The 19,869-nt window shown below is 43.1% G+C and overlaps 1 protein-coding gene across 2 annotated transcripts in view; it reads right to left on the minus strand.

Annotated features, from left to right (window-relative positions):
* LOC139638852 (cytochrome P450 2F5-like) overlaps positions 1–16,408 on the minus strand; it is a 32,131-nt gene extending 15,723 nt beyond the window's left edge. For both annotated transcript variants that reach the window (XM_071512879.1, XM_071512878.1), the window contains exon 1: positions 16,111–16,408. In XM_071512879.1, the coding sequence (XP_071368980.1) occupies positions 16,111–16,281 (171 nt within the window). In that variant the 5' untranslated portion in view covers positions 16,282–16,408. The remainder of the gene's footprint in view (positions 1–16,110) is intronic.
* Positions 16,409–19,869: the final 3,461 nt, after the last annotated feature.

The raw sequence follows: 19,869 nt of genomic DNA on the forward strand, positions 1-19,869 counted from the left end.
TGTTACACCGAGGTAGTTATGGTTGCTTACTGATGTCCAGTGGTCTCCAGGCAGTGCAATAAATGTAGCTTGTTCCAACTGCTCCGCTTTCGTTGCCTTTTCACTGCCATACAATTCATGAATTCTTGTGACAATAGTTCCCCTCAAAGGTGGCTTGTATGATGGGTCGTCTGAGGCGATCTGGATAATGCCTTGAAGCCCCTGGTCGTTAACATCTCCATGTCACATAAACAAAGAAAACTGTCCATTTTACTGGCGATCTTGGTTTTGGCACTGTGAGTAAGGCCTGATGTCATCTGTGGGAAATTAGTTTTATAGGTTTTCATTGCGCTCAATAAGTCAGACCTACTTGAAGCGAGCCGGAGGAGAGAGAGACGCGCATGTAGTGGACATGAAAAAAGGGTCATGTGAAAACATACATTTCATCTGTTTAATTTAGCAATGCCATCTTTTAATACAGTTAATTTAATACAGTTAGCTATTTTAATACAGTTTAATAAAGTTATAAGTTGTATACAATTGATATAAAGAAAGGGTTGTGAAAATGTACAACAAGATGTATATGTTATTTTCATATGGGTTCTTTTAAGTTATTCTGTTTATCTGTTGCTTTGGTCTGAATAGGTGATTGATTACCGTATTTCCTCTAATATTGGCCCGGGCCTTTATTTACCTCAACTGCAGAGGTTACCAGGCCTTTATTGGAAGCAGGCTTATATTAGAGACAGGCCTTTATTTCTAATTCCCTCTGTTTGATGAGTATATTTGCTCATATTTTATGAAGCCTCCTTGTTGTCTGATCTGCTTCTGTTTGGGTTCGTTATGTAGCCGTTTTTTTGTTACTGCAATGCATTACGATAATTACAGTAATCGACAGCATGCTCCAGAGACTTCCGCTAGGAGTTTACCGGTGTCCACCGTTGTTTTTAGCTGCGACCAGCAGCTCTATAGCTCGCTCTGTCGATCGGTTGGTTGGTTGGTTGGTCCACAAAAATTTCCCCACCATTTGGCGGCCTATAGCCGCACAGTTCATGGTCGCAGCTATGGCGAATTCACGCTTGTTTCCTTTGTTTTTTTCCCTGGCCTGTATTTGGGGCCGGCCTTTATTTGTTCGTGTCGACCACGGCCCCAGCCATTATCGGAGACCCGGCTTTTAATTGACTACCGGCCACTATTAGAGGAAATACGGTATATTTGTCTATGCGAGGAACGTCCTGTAGGGGGAACACGTTGCCTGCACCTCATTCATTATACAGACGTGAGAGCAGCAGCGTGTCCTGTCTTTTTGCCTTTTCACATTTCCCCCCTATTCAGGTAAGAAAGTTGGTAAATGCATGTTTGTTAATTTGCTCGTTTTCTACATGTTACGATGCTTGTGAAAACGCCAATAACATGCTATTTATGGGGTTAAAAGGAGTGTTACACGGTTAGACAAAATATCAAAATGTTAGCGATCGATGCAGGCTCTGTTAGCTAGCATCAAGCAGGGAACCCGTGATAGGGCTGTGTCGAGTAGATTGGTGAGTTGGAGCAAGGGGAGCGAGCGGTTTTTCTTTTGTGTAACCTGAAAGAAGTTATGTAGGCCTATATCTATTTTTGTTGTTAAATGCTCAGTATAATATACAGTATAATGTGTTTGAAGCATTAGGATAACTGCTTAAAATACGACGTAGAGGTGAATAATAATATATATCTATATTTGTTATTTTACATGGTTAAAGCAGATAAAAACAGTTAATGTAATATGAATGCTTCACAGGTGGAAATGGTAAAAGAACGTGTAGAAATATGTTTTATTCTGATATGGATAATGATGTTCTGATATATTTGGTTGTTTCCTAACTGCTTTGACTGAAACAGTTTGTATTGAAATGCAAAGCCTCATTCATTATACAGACGTGAAAGCAGCAGCGTGTCCTGTCTTTTTACCTTTTCACATTTTCCCCCTATTCAGAGGGGCGCAACACACATTCACACAAACCAACGCAGCGATATAGAGTGCCTGTATCTATTTCCTAAGTGGCTTTTTTAATTCATTTATAACCCTCATATTTAGTAAAAGTTATGGAAGGAGGAAAAATTGCATTTTCCTCCAGTGTTGGAGGAACTAACAATGGAAAATAACAATGCCAGATGGGTTTTGGCCTTTCTAATGTTAAACATTATCCATTTAAATAACTAAATAACTAACTTTAAATAACTATTATGGTGTATCAGTGGAAATAATTATGTTTTTTCATAGACTACTTCATAGACAGTGTTGGGAGGGTTACTTTTAAAATGTATTCCACTACAGATTACTGAATACATGCCCTAAAATGTAATTTGTAACGTATTCCATTAGATTACTCAAGTTAAGTAACGTATTCTAAATACTTTGGATTACTTTTGGAATACTTCAAAATCGTCTTGCTGAGCCCATTTGTCGGGGTCACTCTGAATGTAGTTAACACTTGCTTAGGAATGATTATTACTGTCTTCAGAGGAAAAGTTATGCAAGTATGTAAACAGAAATGTGGTATGTTTTGTCCTGCAACTGATACTGTCTAAAGAAAAATGGCATCCACCAGAGACTGCCTCTGACTGGGGAGATAGCCAATCATAGTTTAGGATAATGGGGTTGCACCAGGCAGGGGCATGCCCAGGGAGTGGCCTGGGGTGGCACAGGCCATCCCTGGAATCTGATTGGCCACCCCAGGCCACTCCCTGGGCATGCCCCTGCCTGGCTGCACTCTGTGACACCTGACTATGTGTACTGACTATGTGTCTTTGAATTGGTAACCAACAAGACTAGGTCAAAACCTAGTATATGGCTGCCGGTGCCGAAAACGCTGTTCGCCGGAATCTCGGCTGGATCACCGGGAACAAGTCGGCGCCCAGCTATCGGCACTGGCCGGAACCGTGGCCCCGGGAAACTTCGGGAAGGTCGGCAATAAGCCCTCGGCGTGATGAAACCTCCATGCTTGTTTGTGTCTCTCTCTCCGCCGACAGAACAGAGGACTTCAGGTGGACTGAGCTTGCGCATATGCATCGAAATGGTGATATGATATAATTGTATAGATTCTACTTTAGCTTCAGCTTACATGCATGATATTGGTCAGCCTGCTTACTGTGTGGGAGAAACGGGCTCCTGATCTCAGCGGAGAAACTAGACGGCGGAGAAAACAAAACAAAAATTTCTGGCTCTGTGATCCTATGATGCGCCACATGCCACGGCCGACCAATGGTGTAACTTGATCACTCAGTCAGTCAGTCAGTCAGTCAGTCAGTGACTGACAGACATTCGTGTTTGTAGGGCTGGCCCCGCTGTTGCGGTCCAGCCAAAAATCTGCCTGAGTACACTGACACTGTGACATCTTATGTCAGCTTTTGTGAGGACATTTGCATTCCCACCAGAACCCGAATCAAATACAACGACAAACCTTGGTTTACTGCTACACTCAGACAGCTTCGTCAGCCCAGAGAGGAAGTCTACAGAAGTGGAGATAGGACCCTGTATAACCAGGTAAGGAATACACTGACAAAGGGAATCAGACCAGCCAAAAGAAACTACTCTGGAAAGCTGCGGAACAAGTTCTCAACTAACAACCCTGCATCCGTGTGGAAAGGCCTGCAAGACATTACCGGCCAACCCTTTCTCATTCCCAACTCATCCTCTATGTTGACTCTTTGTCAAATCCCTTGGCGTCACTGTAGTAACTGCACCCACACCGTCATTGTCATCAAACATCTGGAAGGGCCTTGCATCCTGTGTGAGCCGCTTCCCTGATAACGGATCAGGAAAGTGGTTGGATCGTAAAGGAGGCCACTGACCTCTTGGTAAATCACTCCATTTTCACCCGAAGAGCTGGTATCAAGGACCAGACCTGGTAAATAACCATAAAACTCCAACACTCAGCCCTGTCTTTAGTAATCCCCAAAGAGACAGAGAGTCTGAGATGACACCCATTGGAATGTTGCCAAAATCAGAAGAAATCTTTGATACAGACACATGAAACCTTGGGTATCACATTGTGGTGGACTCTAATGTATACTGTATGTCTAATTTTATGTGTAACTGTGATGTAATAGTTATTTGCATTATTCAATTTCTTTATCTTTACATGGGGCTTAGATAGCCATGTTTGATATTAAAAGTGTCCAGGAGTGCTGAGTTTAATAATGTTAATGTTACGACGGTCAATTATATTGGATAGATCTGGGAACCAAAAGTAGGGTTTCATGCATATGTAATGAGCTGTAACACTAGACATGCCAGCCCACGCACACACCCCTCAACTGATCACAACAAAACCAAACACACACATTTCCAATGCGGATTTCATGCACTTTACGTGGTCACGACACGTGTGCTAACGGAGTCTGACAACTTTGTTCCAAAGTTTGTTCGATAGACTCCATGGTAAAACCTCTCACGGCAGTACTGGACGCCTACAACTAACGGTTCTGTTTCTATACGTTGCATAATCTGTTTCCTCATTGAACATTATTCCGTCCCTGTTGCGTGTTCCTTCTACGCACAAACTGACAGATAGCTAACAACAAAATTCAGAGAAAGTCGAACACGGGAGTAAAGTTGAAATGTTTTACTGAGTCCTCTTTTCTCTTCTCTTTTCTTTGTAAAACTGAAGTAAATACAAAGTTACAATGCTTTGGTTACAGACTGCTCCCAAAACACAGCACAAATGAATTTGCATTGCTTACAAATAGCCTCCATACACATGCTACAACAAGAAGCTACCTTTAGCTTAGCTTAGCATTTTTAAACTTAGCAAATGAAATCATCGCAAGCAGTTTTAATCCAAACACATTAATTACAAATTATTTATATGCACATTTGCACAGAAAAGGTAACAAAACTTACAAGCAAAGGCTCTCTAAGGCACGAACGCAAAGGAAAAAAGGAGAGGAGCTCTCTGTCCGACCACATGGAGAAACTCCCGCACACTACAGTCTTCTCCTGGCCGACCTCCAACCTATGAGTCACATGATCCGAACCGACCACTAAGAAAACACCTTACAGTTATCACCGTTTTTACAACAAACTGCCACAAGGTGGCAGTACAACTTTGAAGGCCACAGAATATGTGCCATGACACTCCCCGCCTGGTATTAATTAGATACCACTATGTAACTAACTGAGATTACAGGGAATGTCCACAGGAAAGACTCTGAAATATCAGTCCTTGGTTGACATAAGAAGAACTGTTTCTGAAACTGGTCTTAGGAACGTCTTGACTGTCCCATGTCTCGCGACCCTGAGCTCAACCTTTCTGACTCTTCCATCACTGCCAGCAAATGCCTTGGTCACAAGGGCCATGGGCCATTCATTGCGCTTGGCTTGAGCATCTTTAAGAAGGACCACATCACCCTCCTTCAGGTTTTGTCGTTCTTCTTGCCATTTGCTTCGGCTCTGAAGCGTTGCCAGGTATTCACGCCTCCATCTGCTCCAGAAGGTGTTGGCAAGATGCTGCACCTGCCTCCATTGTTGCCTGTGGAGGTCAGATTCCTTGAAGTCACCTGGAGGGGGGAGGAGAGTGCAGACCTTTTGAGTGAGGAGCATGGCTGGCGTCAACAAGAGGGGTGAGTCTGGGTCCATCGAGATAGGAGTAAGAGGCCTTGAATTGATGATTCCTGTGACCTCTGCCATCAGGGTAGACAGCACATCATGTGTCAAGCGAGAGGGGCTGGTCTGCAGCAGCATGGAATCAAGTATGCGTCGGGAGACACCTATCATCCGCTCCCAGGCTCCTCCCATGTGGGATGCATGAGGCGGATTGAAGACCCATGAACAGCCCTCTTCACTAAGGTACTTCCTCACTCTGGGTTCACAGGGATCGGTCAGCAGGATTTCCAGCTCTTTACGGGCCCCTATGAAGTTGGTCCCGCAATCCGAGCGAATCTGCTTGGCAGGTCCTCGCAGAGCAAAAAACCTTCTCAAGGCATTTATGAAAGTGGATGAATCCATGCAGTCAATCAGCTCGATGTGTATGGCACGAGTGCTCATACAGGTGAAGAGAGTGGCCCATCTCTTGCTTTGCGCCTGCCCTCCTCGCGTACGTCTTGCGACGACTGTCCAAGGGCCGAACACGTCTAACCCAACATACGTGAACGGTGGTTCAGTGCTCAGGCGATCGATGGGTAAGTCCGCCATCTTCTGCTCAGTTACCTTCCCACGAAGCTTGTTGCATATCACGCACTTGTGAAGAATGCTGTTGATACGCTTCCTAACACTAACAATCCAATACCCTGCAGTGCGAACAGCGGCTTCAGTGAACACACGACCCTGATGCTTGACTCGATCGTGGTAATGTTCCACAAGCAGTTTTGCAGCATGGCTGCGGCCTGGAACAATCACAGGGAACTTCTCTTTGAAGTCCAGAGCAGCATGCTTAAGCCGGCCTCCTATCCTGAGAAGGCCTCCGTCATCCAGATAAGGGTTCAGTTTTTTCAGAGCACTGTTCCTTGGAATGTCTTTTCCCTTGGCAATGCAGGCAAGCTCTTCTTTGTAAGCTTCTTTCTGCACACTCTTGATTATGACTACTTCTGCTTGCAACAGTTCCTCCACTGTGCGAGGCTTTGTGCAGTGATGCCACGATCTGCAGGTTCCGCCCTGACCATCCGTCACCTTATAAGACTGGACGATTTGTATGAGAGAAGCTGTGGCTCTCACTAGTGACCTCCATGAAGAGAATCGCTCGAAGCGTTGGGATCCTAGACAGGAGCTCTCAGTAGATAGAGCGGTGGCGAGAGAACGAACTTCAACATCTGTATCTGGATCGATGAGGTCAAACCTCTTCTCTTCCAGAGATGGTTCTTTTTCGGTTTGTGACAGGAACGCAGGTCCTGTGAGCCAGGTGGTGGTGCTCAACAGAGCTGCTGGTACAGAGCGAGTGGCATGGTCTGCAGGGTTATGCCTCGTAGAGACATAATGCCATTGTGCTGGGCTTGAGACCTTCCTGATACGCTGCACTCTGTTGCTGACGTACACGTAGAAACGTCTTGTCTGGTTACAGATATATCCCAGGACAACTCTGCTATCCGTGTAGAACTCCACGGCATCTGGGGTGAAGTCCAGTTCGCTTGTGACCGTCTCCGCTATCTCTGCGGCTAGAACAGCAGCTCCCAGTTCCAGTCTGGGAATAGTATGAGCAGCTCGTGGCGCTAGCTTCGCCTTACCAAGGACAAATCCAGTGTGACATGCTCCTTCCCTGTCGATGACACGGAGATACGCTACTGCTGCGATCGCCTTGACAGAAGCATCCGAGAAAACGTGAAGTTCCTTTCTCAAAGCTGTAGAGAGGGTGGTGGCAGCATATGGTCTTGGAACCTCCAGCTGCTTGAGATCATGCAGTGATTTCCTCCATGTGTTCCATTCTTCTCCCTTCTCTTCAGGAAGGGGGGAATCCCAGTCAAGAGCCTCACTTGATAATTCTCGCAGCAGGAACTTTCCCTGGATGGTGGTGGGCGCGGCGAACCCGAGTGGGTCGAAGAGACTGTTTACAGTAGCAAGTACCCCTCTGCGTGTAAAAGGCTTCTCTGTGTCAGCTACACGGAAGGTAAATACGTCCCTCTTCAGGTCCCAGCTAAGTCCGAGGCTGCGTTGGATTGGAGTAGGATCAACATCCAGGTCGAGGTCCTTGAGTCCTTTCGCACGATCTTCGGCGGGAAATGCTTCCATTACTTCCTTGCTGTTAGAAGCAAACTTGTGAAGTCTCAGATTCGAGATGGCGAGCATCTCCTGTGTCCGGGTTAAAAGGTCGATGGCTCCAGCAGCTGTGGGCATTGACAGAAGTCCGTCATCGACATAAAACTCTCTCTCAACAAAGCGCTTGGCATCTGAACCGTATTCCTCTTCACCATGGGCAGCTGCACATCGGAGACCATAAATGGCCACAGCAGGAGACGGACTGTTCCCGAACACGTGCACCCTCATGCGGTATTCGATGATCTCTTTGCTGGTGTCATTGTCCTTGAACCAAAGAAAACGAAGGAAATCTCTACTGTCCTCTCTTACAATGAAACTGTGGAACATCTGCTCGATGTCTGCAATCACAGCCACTAGTTCCCGTCTGAAGCGCAGTAGAACCCCAAGTAGACTGTTGTTTAAGTCTGGACCAGAAAGAAGAACATCATTCAGAGAGATGCCTTGTTTTTGCGCGCTGGAGTCGAAGACAACTCTGATCTGACCCGGCTTCTGTGGATGGTACACCTCGAAGATAGGTAAGTACCAACACTCCTGGCCTTCTTGCAGGGGAGGGGCTACCTCAGCATGGTCACGACTAAAGATATTCTCCATGAAGGTGACAAAGTGAGTCTTCATCTCAGGCTTCTTCTCCAGTGTGCGTAGGAGAGAAGTTAGGCGTGTTAATGCCTGGTCTTTATTGTTGGGGAGCCGCTGGCGTGGTGTTCTGAATGGGAGTGGTGCCACCCAACTGTTGCTGTCATCCTTGAACATCTCTCTATCCATGATTTCCAAAAAGAGTCTATCTTCGATTGATAGTCCAACTTTGTCATCACTCTCTGACCTATCAAAAATGGTGTTCCCTATGGCGCAGTCGTCGAGGATGAGGGTGTCGCATGATAGAGAAACTTCAGGTGGAGGCTTGACGCCGAACTTCTCCTTGACACAAAACCAGTTAGGACATGGAGGATGAAGGGAAGGACGTCCACTGTCAAGTACGTGGGTGCGGTAGGTACTTACAGCTGCAAGCTTGTGCACTGATCCTAGGCAGACATCTCCTACCACGACCCAACCTAGGTCGAGTCTCTGTGCGTAGGGGGTGTTGTTGGGTCCATTCCGCTGCTCCCGCACTTTGTGGACCTGGAGGATGTCACGACCCAGTAGAAGAAGAATCTGGGCTTCCGGATCCAGTGGAGGAACGTGATGAGCAATAGGCCTTAGGTGAGCATGGCACTGCGCTGCCTCAGGAGTTGGTATTTCGGCCCTGTCATCTGGCATATTGTTGCATTCGATCAGAGTTGGCAGTTTCACCTTTGTCGCTCCATCTAAGGACTCCACAATGAAACCTGTGGCCCTTCTCCCTGTGGTTTCTGTCACACCTGCACAGGTGCGTAGGGTGTATGCCGAGTTTGCTCCCTTGACATTCAACAGGTCGAAGAACTCAGTTCTAGCAAGCGACCGGTTGCTCTGGTCATCTAGGATTGCATAGAGCTTGATTGCCTTCTCTGGGCGGCCCTCTGGGTAAACCTTAGCCAGGCAGATCTTGGAGCAGGACCTTGTATTTCCACCATCTCCACAGACTTCGGTACATTTTGAAGTGACAGCAGGTTTAAGTGCTTCAGCTTCTCCCTCCCCGCCATGCTCAGATGAGGTTAAAAGGGGTGGTCCTGGATGAAGGGCTGCAATGTGAGCGTCACTGTCACATTCCTTACATTTGATGGTTGCCTTGCAGTTCCTGGCCAGATGAGTGGTTGTAGCACAGCATCTGAAGCATATGCCATTTTCTTTTAAGAAAGTCTTACGCTCCTCTAGAGGCTTGCTCCTAAACCCCCTGCAGCGCTTGAGAGGATGGGGCTTCTTATGAAGTGGGCATTTCTTGTCAACATCATCCAAATCACTACTTGAACTGCCTGTCTGATTCACAGTATCTGGCAAGACCTCTGTCTTGTGGGTGTAGACTGAGCTTTTCCCTTGCCTCTTGGCTGGCTGCTCCAGTTTCGACAAACTTTGGTTCCCTGATAAAAGAGCAAAGCTTGGATCATTACGTATCCGTGCCTCTCTGCAGATGAAGTCACAGAAGAACGAGAATGGAGGAAAGGCAACCTGGTGTACAGCTTTGTACTGGGAACCTTGAGCCATCCACTTCTCTTGAAGACCGTAAGGTAACTTATCTACAATCGGTGCTACACCATGGGCGGTGTCCAGATAGGTAAGTCCAGGTAAGTAACCTTCATATTTAGCGGACTCCACCTCCTGCAGGAGATCTCCAAGCTCTCGTAGTTTTACGGCATCTTTGTTACTGATCTTTGGAAAGTTGTCAATTCTGTCGAAGAGAGACCTCTCAACAACCTCCGGGGAGCCATAGCAGTCTTCCAGGCGCTCCCAAGCCTTTCTTAGGCCTGTTATAGGATTACCTATGTGCACGGCCCGAATCCTCTTCACATGATATGCAGACTGTTCTCCCAACCATTTTGACAGAAGGTCTAGCTGCTCACTAGCTGATAGATGCAATCCCTCTATGGCGTTTATGAAGGATGACTTCCACGCCCAATAGTTCTCGGGACGATCGTCAAACTTGGTGAGTCCTGAGTTAACGAGCTCACGGCGCGCTAAGTACCTAGCGACGTCACTCATGTTGGTGTCTTTGTTGAGCGGTGGCTGTGGTGTCGTCTTAATAGGTGAAGAAGTGAATGGCGGTGCTGGAGAGTTGTGATGAATCACTGATGTTGACCTCTGTGGCTGCTGTGTTGTATCATCATTATCAAGCTTTTCGCAAGAAGCTCTAATATTTCGAGCTGTAGAGCGATGCTGCCTCAATGGTGTTTCAGGTCTGTATTCATGGATGATGGGCTCTAGAGGTGGTTGATATGGCTCAACCCCTACAGGGGTTGTCGACCCTAGCTGGGACTGACACAGAATGTAGTCACGAATGCGTTCAGAGTCTACATCTGAGTTCTTCTCTCCACGCTCACCTTCTGCTGCTGCCTCCAGCACCTTCGTCTCAGCGATGGCTGCAGCTACCTCACTTTCATGCCTTAGAGCTGCTAGAGTCGCTTCCATACGAGCCTCTGTTACTTTCAATTCAGCCTTTTCAATCATAACGTCAGATTCCTTCTTGAGGAATCCAGCCCTGGCTCGGGCGGCCTCCAGCTTGGCACGAGCCTTGGCAGCAGCTATGCTAGCTGCTGAGCTTCTTGATCCTCTTGTTGATATGGAGGTTATGGATCTCGTCTCCAATGCTTTGCTTTGCTCCATTAAACCTTCAATCTTAGGTGTTTTCTCTTCTCATCATGTATTGCTAATGCCGTCTAGGCGTATGAAGCGTGATGATGAGCGAGGAATGCTTGAGGTGAAGCTTGCTTTCCTTGAACTGTAGTGCCCGCTGTGAGGTTGCTTTTTTACTATTCCGTCCCTGTTGCGTGTTCCTTCTACGCACAAACTGACAGATAGCTAACAACAAAATTCAGAGAAAGTCGAACACGGGAGTAAAGTTGAAATGTTTTACTGAGTCCTCTTTTCTCTTCTCTTTTCTTTGTAAAACTGAAATAAATACAAAGTTACAATGCTTTGGTTACAGACTGCTCCCAAAACACAGCACAAATGAATTTGCATTGCTTACAAATAGCCTCCATACACATGCTACAACAAGAAGCTACCTTTAGCTTAGCTTAGCATTTTTAAACTTAGCAAATGAAATCATCGCAAGCAGTTTTAATCCAAACACATTAATTACAAATTATTTATATGCACATTTGCACAGAAAAGGTAACAAAACTTACAAGCAAAGGCTCTCTAAGGCACGAACGCAAAGGAAAAAAGGAGAGGAGCTCTCTGTCCGACCACATGGAGAAACTCCCGCACACTACAGTCTTCTCCTGGCCGACCTCCAACCTATGAGTCACATGATCCGAACCGACCACTAAGAAAACACCTTACAGTTATCACCGTTTTTACAACAAACTGCCACAAGGTGGCAGTACAACTTTGAAGGCCACAGAATATGTGCCATGACAAACATACCTCTGCCTGTGAAACATAGCTGATGAAATCACGGCAAAATAGCACCAACAAAAGCATATTTTTGTAAAAAAAATTTATTATATCCTCTTATGACATAAACCTTTTGGTTCAGATTGTATTGCATCTTTATAATATTGAGCAGTTTGCCTTTTCACAACCGTACCCTTGCACCCGGAAAAACTACACTTTTCACTGTTTAGCACTTCACAATAAATGCACTGTTGTGTGGGTTTTGTTGTTGTTTCTCCCATAGTTGACGTTGTGGAATTTGTATTGTTACTGGGATATTTGAAGGTGGGAAAAAACAAATCTGTTTTCAGATTTTAGCCATCTTAATGGGAAGCAAGAGAATTTCAGAAAATATTGCATTTCAACCCAACTCAGTTCCGCTTGTCATCAGTAACCCCATTCCCATGAAAGTGCAATAGAAAAGTTGACCTGTCGCTGTATAATAAACCTTCAAAAGTGGCCTTATTATAAAAGGGCAATATTGTAGATTAGATTAGATGTTCTTTATTGTCCACAAGGGAAATTCATTTTGTTCAGGTCAGTATCATACTAACAGACAAGACAGTGAATATATAAAATAGGTAGATAATATCACAGTAAAAAAGACACCACAGTAAAAGACACAAAGTATGACTAAAATCTACTAATTCTGGGAACGTGTGTGTGTGCGTGCATGCACGTGTGCCTGCATGGGGGGGTGTTAGCACAACAGGGCCAGTTCTTCCAGGCGGGGGGGGCAAGGGGGTTCCAGGGGGTTATGTTTGTTAAAAAGCCTGATAGCAGAGGGGATGAAGCTGGCCCTGCCCCTGTTTGTTTGGGCAGGGTTTGAAAGCAGGTGCTGAGGTTATGAGTTGAGTCCCTCGCGATCTTACTTGCTTTCCTCTGGTCATAAAGTAGTTGTAGTGCTGGAACCACCCATGTTCTTCATATTGACATATGTTACTCTCCAGGTCAAGGCCTTTCCAAAAATGTCTTCAATTTTGTCCTACGGCAAAGTTTAATTTTCACCTTTGTCTGGCTGCAGCCTGTCAGGTGTAGTTTCTGAAACCCTTTGTATGTGTATATATTGTTGCTGTATGTGCATATGTATCAAAAATATTTTGATACAACCAAATTAAATCTTGGGCACAATACATTCAAACAGTTAGTAAGAACAGAAAACCCATTATTAAAATATCTATCTATACAAGAATACAGAGATATTAAACCTCAAGGCTGCAAATGTATGTTCACTCGTTTAATATATATGTATATATTATGTATATTTGATAAATTAAACCTTTTTATTGGGGGGGGGGCACTTTTAAACAGCAACAACTTGACTGGGGAGAAAAGAACATGGCAGCAGGTGAAAACTAAATATAAAAATATTGTTCAGAATGGTAAGTATGCCTATAGGCTGTATAAGCACTTAAGCATAATCAGCTTGATGCTCACTGTCCAATCTCATGATGTTTATTAATTGCAGCTGCAAAAAAGAAGAGTGATGTTGCTGGCACCGGGGGAGGGAGGGCCAGCAGGCTGTTGTAGGCTATTTCATATTCCATTACCGCAGCCCCGAAGAACATGAGGCCTACTTTATGAATAGAAAATCTTTTAACCCCCTATAGTCAGAAAGGACTTTTTACAAAGGTCGAAACAGATCGGAGGTATGGGACTGCCTAATTTTCAGTGTTATTACTGGGCCTGTAATGTGCGAGCTCTCTCTTTCTGGGGTCGGCCCTTTGAATCAAATGATCAACCTGCCTGGTTGCAAATTGAGCAGGCCTCATGTCATCCTACCTCTCCTGGTGCACTGTTATTTTCTTCTCTTCCTATACCATCGGAATTTGCTAAAACTAATCCTGTTGTAAAACAGTCCCTTCAAATCTGGACTAAAATAAGACAGCATTTTGGATGGCATGGGAATTCTCTCTTTGCCCCTCTGTGTGCAAATCACCACTTTCATCCCTCTCTATTGGATAGCTCCTTTCAATTATGGACTCGTAATGGCATTATACGAATGAAAGATCTTTATATTGATGGCATGTTTCCCTCTTTTGAAGTACTGCGCAATAGATTCAATTTACCTCAAACCCATTTCTTTCGATTTTTACAAATTCGCAATTATATTAGATCCAATACAACCACCTTTCCTAGTGCACCTAATAGCACCCAGATGGAATCTTTATTTTCTGTTGATCCTTCGTCTAGGGGGTTGATATCATATATTTATGACTACATGTCTAATCAACTGGATGTATCCTTGGACCTTCTGAAATCAGCTTGGGAGGAGGACTTGGGCATTGGCTTAACGGAGGAGCAATGGGTTGATGCACAGGAGGGTGTACACTCGGCATCTATTTGTACCAGACATGGTCTTATACAGTTCAGGGTGTTGCATCGTCTTCATCTTTCAAAGGTTAAGCTTTCTAAAATGTATCCTAATATAGATCCTTTGTGTGATCGCTGTGGGGTTTTTCCTGCCTCGCTGGGGCACATGTTCTGGCTATGCCCAAAATTATCCAATTTCTGGAACTCTATTTTTAAAACTTTGTCCGATATCCTGGGACACGTGGTAGAACCTGACCCAGTGTTGGCTGTGTTTGGGGTACCGGGAGAGGACAGTCATCTTAGAGGGCTCACTTCTACTGTGGCAGGATTCATTACCCTTTTAGCACGCAGATTAATTCTCAGATTAAAACTCAGATTCACTCTACGTGGTTCCATTGAGAAGTTCCATAAAACATGGCAACCCTTCATTGATTATGTTGAGGCTAGGCAATAAATGTCCTCTTGGTTCTTTGCTTCAACAACTAGGTTATACCTAATGTAGGATGTCGATGATCACCATGTAAAGCAGCTTTGTACATTGAGTGATATTTATACTGTATACTGTATATGTTCTGTATGTGTCCTATTTTTAATTTTTTAATTTTATTTTTGTCTATTTATTTATTATTATTATTATGTATTTATTTATTTTGTTTTATTATTATTATTATTATTATTTTATTTTTTTTATTTTTTTTTAATACTTTATATAATTTGTATACACTGTTTACTGTTTGTTGACTAAAATACCAATAAACAGACGTTGAAAAAAAAAAAAGAAAAAAAAGAAAATCTTTTTACAGCCTCAATGTGTCCACAAACTATTTTATCAATGAAAAATATGCCCACTGTGTCCTAATGACGGGGCAGTTCCTCCAGTAATCCTCTCTAGCTTGGAAGCAGAAACAACTTTTACTTTTCGCAGTTATGTTTTGTAATGCTGACAGTTATTCATTAAAAGAATTTGTTCTTCTCGAGAGAAGAACCCAAGGTTAGTAGCTATCCATTTCTTTCCAAGTGAAAATGTCAGCAGGAAATATTAGGGCTTATATCATCCTATAATTAGGTCTATTCTCTATGGCTTTTATTGTTTGATTAGCCTATTGTATTATTTTCACCTATTTTTAGACTATTACTTATTTTTATAGTTTTGCGCTTATAGGCCTATTCTGTGTCCTTTTCCCCGCTGAATCATGCTGTGCAACAATCTAATTTCCCCACTGGGATCAATAGTTTCATCTTATCTTATCCGAATTGTCTGATCTAGATCTGTCCATGTTGCATGTGATTGGCTAGCCTATTTGTTACAAACCCCGCCTAGGTAAATAGGTAAATCCTGGGTTGACAGAGCCAGCTACGTGAGACCGGTTATCCCGGATCGACAATGTTAGGTTTAGTGAAGCCGGCTAACTCAAACATACCCTGACTTTGTTGAACTTGCTATGTAGAATAGGCCCCAGGTTAGTTTCCCAGCATAAGTTGCCATAGTAACTGAGCTTGAACTATGTTGAATTTGCTTTATGGAACTGAATCAACTGAAAATGAGTCAGACTAACTAAAAGAAGCCTGGCTTATTTGGTAAACTCGCTTTATGGGACAGGGCTCTGCTACAGTCACTTCTAGAATATTAACACACAATCATATTGCTATTAGTGGTTAATAAGATGGCGTGTAATACAGTGCTAAAATATGCATCAAATATTGTAGGCTATAATCTTATTATATTACAGAGTGAACATGGTCATAAGTTTAACCGGGATACACATTATAAACATTAAACTCAATCAGGAAACTGATTTACATATTAGCTAATTAACGAGCTCCGACGTTTCACCGTCTTCAGAACATCAAGTAAACAACTTATCACCAACGTCAATATAATGTTAACTCCATGCACCAAAGTAAATATGTACTCACATGGGTTTCATGAACTCATGAAGGCGCGACTCACCGAACATTAACTACTGCGTATCCACTTGGGGAATCAATCTGTATTAGCCTCTATATTGACAATATAAGAGAATACAAGAATAATAAGGCACTCAACCCCAGTGTGTAACAGAATGAATTCATAAAACGCTCACCTTGAGTATGCTTTTGAAAGGTGCATTTTTGTCCACCTGTAGCAGGTTTCCTATGAGAGGAAGTCCAGTGGGTCCTGGAGGTAAATTATACTTTCTACGGTTCTTCATAGTAAACAGCCACAGCAGAGCCAAGATTAGCCCTGCCAAGATTAATGTGCCACAGAACTCCATAATGCTGTGGAAGATTATCTTCCTAGGTTCTTCAAACCAAACTTTGTTCTTCCGTCTATAAAGATTTATTCATGCAGCATGGAGAGAATAATCTGGGACATTGGGTAATGTGAGACACCTAAGCTCCAGTGTGTTTATCAACTGTTCTAACAAAATCTAGTGAACAGGACTTTTACTATAGGTGTAATGAATGACTGAAATCACATGACTTCATGGGGGTGATGTCACAGAAAGGGACAGAGCACTTGTCAATCAGGAAGCTCCCCTGGGAATTGCATGACAAGGTCAGTGACATAGGATTCTGACAAGATTAATGTTAAGGATATAAATCTGTTATAAATAAGACAATGTTCCTAATTGTTATCCAGTTATGTTTGTGATATTTTTTCAAACATTTTTTAGTTGTCCCACTTTATCAAATATGATTGAGAATGTGGGACGGCATGCTTTGGGTAATCTGGGACAATCATTTAAATTCTTCAAATGGGGGAAATATGCATTTAGGGACTTCCTGAAGTTGCATACATAGTTATTCAAGGTTTATAAGTCTAATGCCTGTAGACAATAGCCCTTTTTACACAGAGATCCCTGTAGTGGCTATTTATCAAAAGGATTTTCTTCAAAATAAAAACTTACAACAAAAGGCCACTGATGCATCATTTCAGTTGGATTGTACTCAGGCAATTTAAGAAGTCCATTGTCCAGGCAAGATCCACGTTTAGGTTGATTTATTTTTCCAGTTCAAAAGCAAACATACATGCATCATGCCGCCTCTCTCTTGCTCTGGTAAAAAACCATGTCCCTTCCTGGTGCGTCACCTGACATTGACCCAGCAAGTGCTTGGTCTGGTGCTTAATGCCTCCTAGTGTCTACAAAATAAAATACAAACAAATGCAAAAATAATAATGAAATAAACTAATGAAATAGCTCCTACAATCCCGCAATAATGCCATAAAGAAGACCTGTCATTACGCCGGCTTTGCTTTTTTACACTGAACCAAACAACGCTGGCATAATGTGATTTGCCCCAGTTGTGATTTTATATAGCATGCCGGCGTTCCGGAAGCAAAAGGGGCGTGACGGGCGTGACGTGTAACACAACAGCGTCGGCGTCTAGTGTGACGTATAACATACGCGTCGGGCAGCAAAACAATAACAATGGCGGGTGAACTGAGTGCTGTGCTTTTGCTAGCCGTGCACATTCTACAAACGCAAGCAAAGTTGCTGTGCATCGTATACAACACACAATACACATCCAGTGGTGTAGTGCAGGGTATATATGCAGGTATACGGCATATACCTACTTATTTTTCAGTCGGCATTGCGTATACCTACGGAGCCCCTAAAGTCCCAAAAGGTGATATTTTTTTATCTTGTGCGCACAAGTTATTATCTTGTGCACACAAGATAATTAACTTGTTCCCACAAGATAAATATCTTGTGTGCACAAGATAATAACTTGTTCGCACAAGATAATAACTTGTGCGCACAAGATAAAAAAATATCACCTTTCGGGACTTTGGGGGCTCCGTATATCTTGTGCGCACAAGATAATTAACTTGTTCCCACAAGATAATTAACTTGTTCCCACAAGATAAATATCTTGTGCGCACAAGATAATTAACTTGTTCCCACAAGATAATAACTTGTGCGCACAAGATAAAAAAATATCACCTTTCGGGACTTTAGGGGCTCCGTATATACCCACTTCTAAATCCCCTCTGATGCGCATCATTCAGTAGTGTGCTGCAAAGAGCGAGAGAGAGAGAGAGTGAGTGAGACAGAGAGTGAGAGAGAGTGTAACAGAGAGAGAGAGACAGAGGGAGAGCGAGGTTTGTCTCTCGCTATGGTGATTTTGAATAATAGGGTTGACGCAAACTGTAGTTCAGCATGACTATACGTTTCAAGGCCAGTTCATTTCAAAACTCTGCAATTTGTTAAAAAATATGATGCAGTGGGCGTTTATATATTGTAGCAGAACCAGGTCTCCACAGCTCAAAATGGACCCTTGAGTAAAATTATTTCCCAGGAACAAAAATGACCTTTCACCTTTAAAGCTACAAAAGTGTCACCTTGACACTAACCAAGACTAAGGTATAGTCTTGGTTAGTTGGCTATCTCCTCCACCAATCAATCAGACAACTCTCCTGAAATTTACCAGTTTTATCTACAAGCCACATCAGACTGCAGACCAGGATCTTCCTTACACACACAGACTCACACAAATTATAATAAGAAGATTTCTTTTTATCTGGACCAGAAGAGAGTTCTATTGAATTGATGTTGGACAATTAGTCACATTAGATAATTAAATACATTTTGTATCATGTTACCAAAAGGATCAGGAATTGCTTTCTCCCTTCTCTTTTTAGTTCTGTAGGAAACCCCACCTTTCTGGACAGAGCCATAAAAGTCATAAATCCATAATTCTTTTCATTCTTGGTTTAGTCCTCCTCTCTACTTTGTATTTCCTAATGTCTCCAATGAGTTTTCAGAATAGTGTGAATTATATACTAAATTGGTACCTGCTACCTAAGGTCTGATTATATTTACCCATTTTTGGCCCCGACATTGATAATTATGTTCTATTTCATTGTTTCCCTATATCAACCACCAAAGTTACTATGTATTTGTGATTTAAATATTAAGATTATAAGTATGTATCTAGGCTATTCTGCTAAAACAACTCAGTTCACAGAAAAATTTGAACAGTGAAAGTTTTGTCTAATCATGTTTCATGTAATGGTTTTATGCAATCCATAAGTGTTTGTTTACAGGTTTCATAATGTTCACCGATTGACAACAGTAATTGGTTGAGTATGTAAAATCCAAACACGTTACTCTAAATCTTTATCATTACATAGGCTAGGTACTAAAGTAGTTGAGAGCGGTATCCTCATGTGTCTGTCTGTTTTATGACGGGCGTTGGCTGTCTCCAGAACAAAGAAATGTAGGCGGAATCTCCAAAACCGCGCGAAGTATCTTTTTACACTGCAAACTCCGCCTTGGAATTCGGAAAAACGATAAAACTCTGAGTTCTTTGTCACCTTGTGCGCTTCATGCCCCGAGCTTCATGCTGGAAGCTACGATGCCGATACAAACTTAGAGAACTATGTGCTTCACGCCCCGAGCTCTATGCCGGGGGCCACAAACGCTGACACCAACAGAGTTAGCAAGAGCGGAGATTCAGATCTCACTGCCTTGTAGCTACTCTTTGTCACTAATGTGATGCTGCCTTTTTACAAACCGTTCATACTACGAAGTTGAGCCTTGCTTTTATCATCACCAGAAACGCGAGGACTGTTATTCGTTATTTTAAAGTTATTTTAAGAACGAGTTGTTAATCCGTTTATTAGCCTAGTAAAAGTTAGAGAAGCCAGAAGCTCCAGTCAACTCTCTCAGCTGACCCTTCATCTATGAAGGTGGTGCCCCTACGAGTGTAATTTGATATCTTGATCAAAGTTTAATATTCCCATACCTTTCCTATTCTAAATTCGATATTTTCGACTCTACAATTCAAGGTTTGAAATATTACATAACAATCATATTATGGTAAACTTGCATGAATCCTATCTTCAAAAAAAAGTT

This window comes from Centroberyx affinis, unplaced genomic scaffold, assembly GCF_046629955.1.
Source record: "Centroberyx affinis isolate AG114_WGS23_722 - 3 ecotype Tasmania unplaced genomic scaffold, CSIRO-AGI_Caff_v1 ptg006598l_1, whole genome shotgun sequence".
Lineage (NCBI taxonomy): Eukaryota > Metazoa > Chordata > Actinopteri > Beryciformes > Berycidae > Centroberyx > Centroberyx affinis.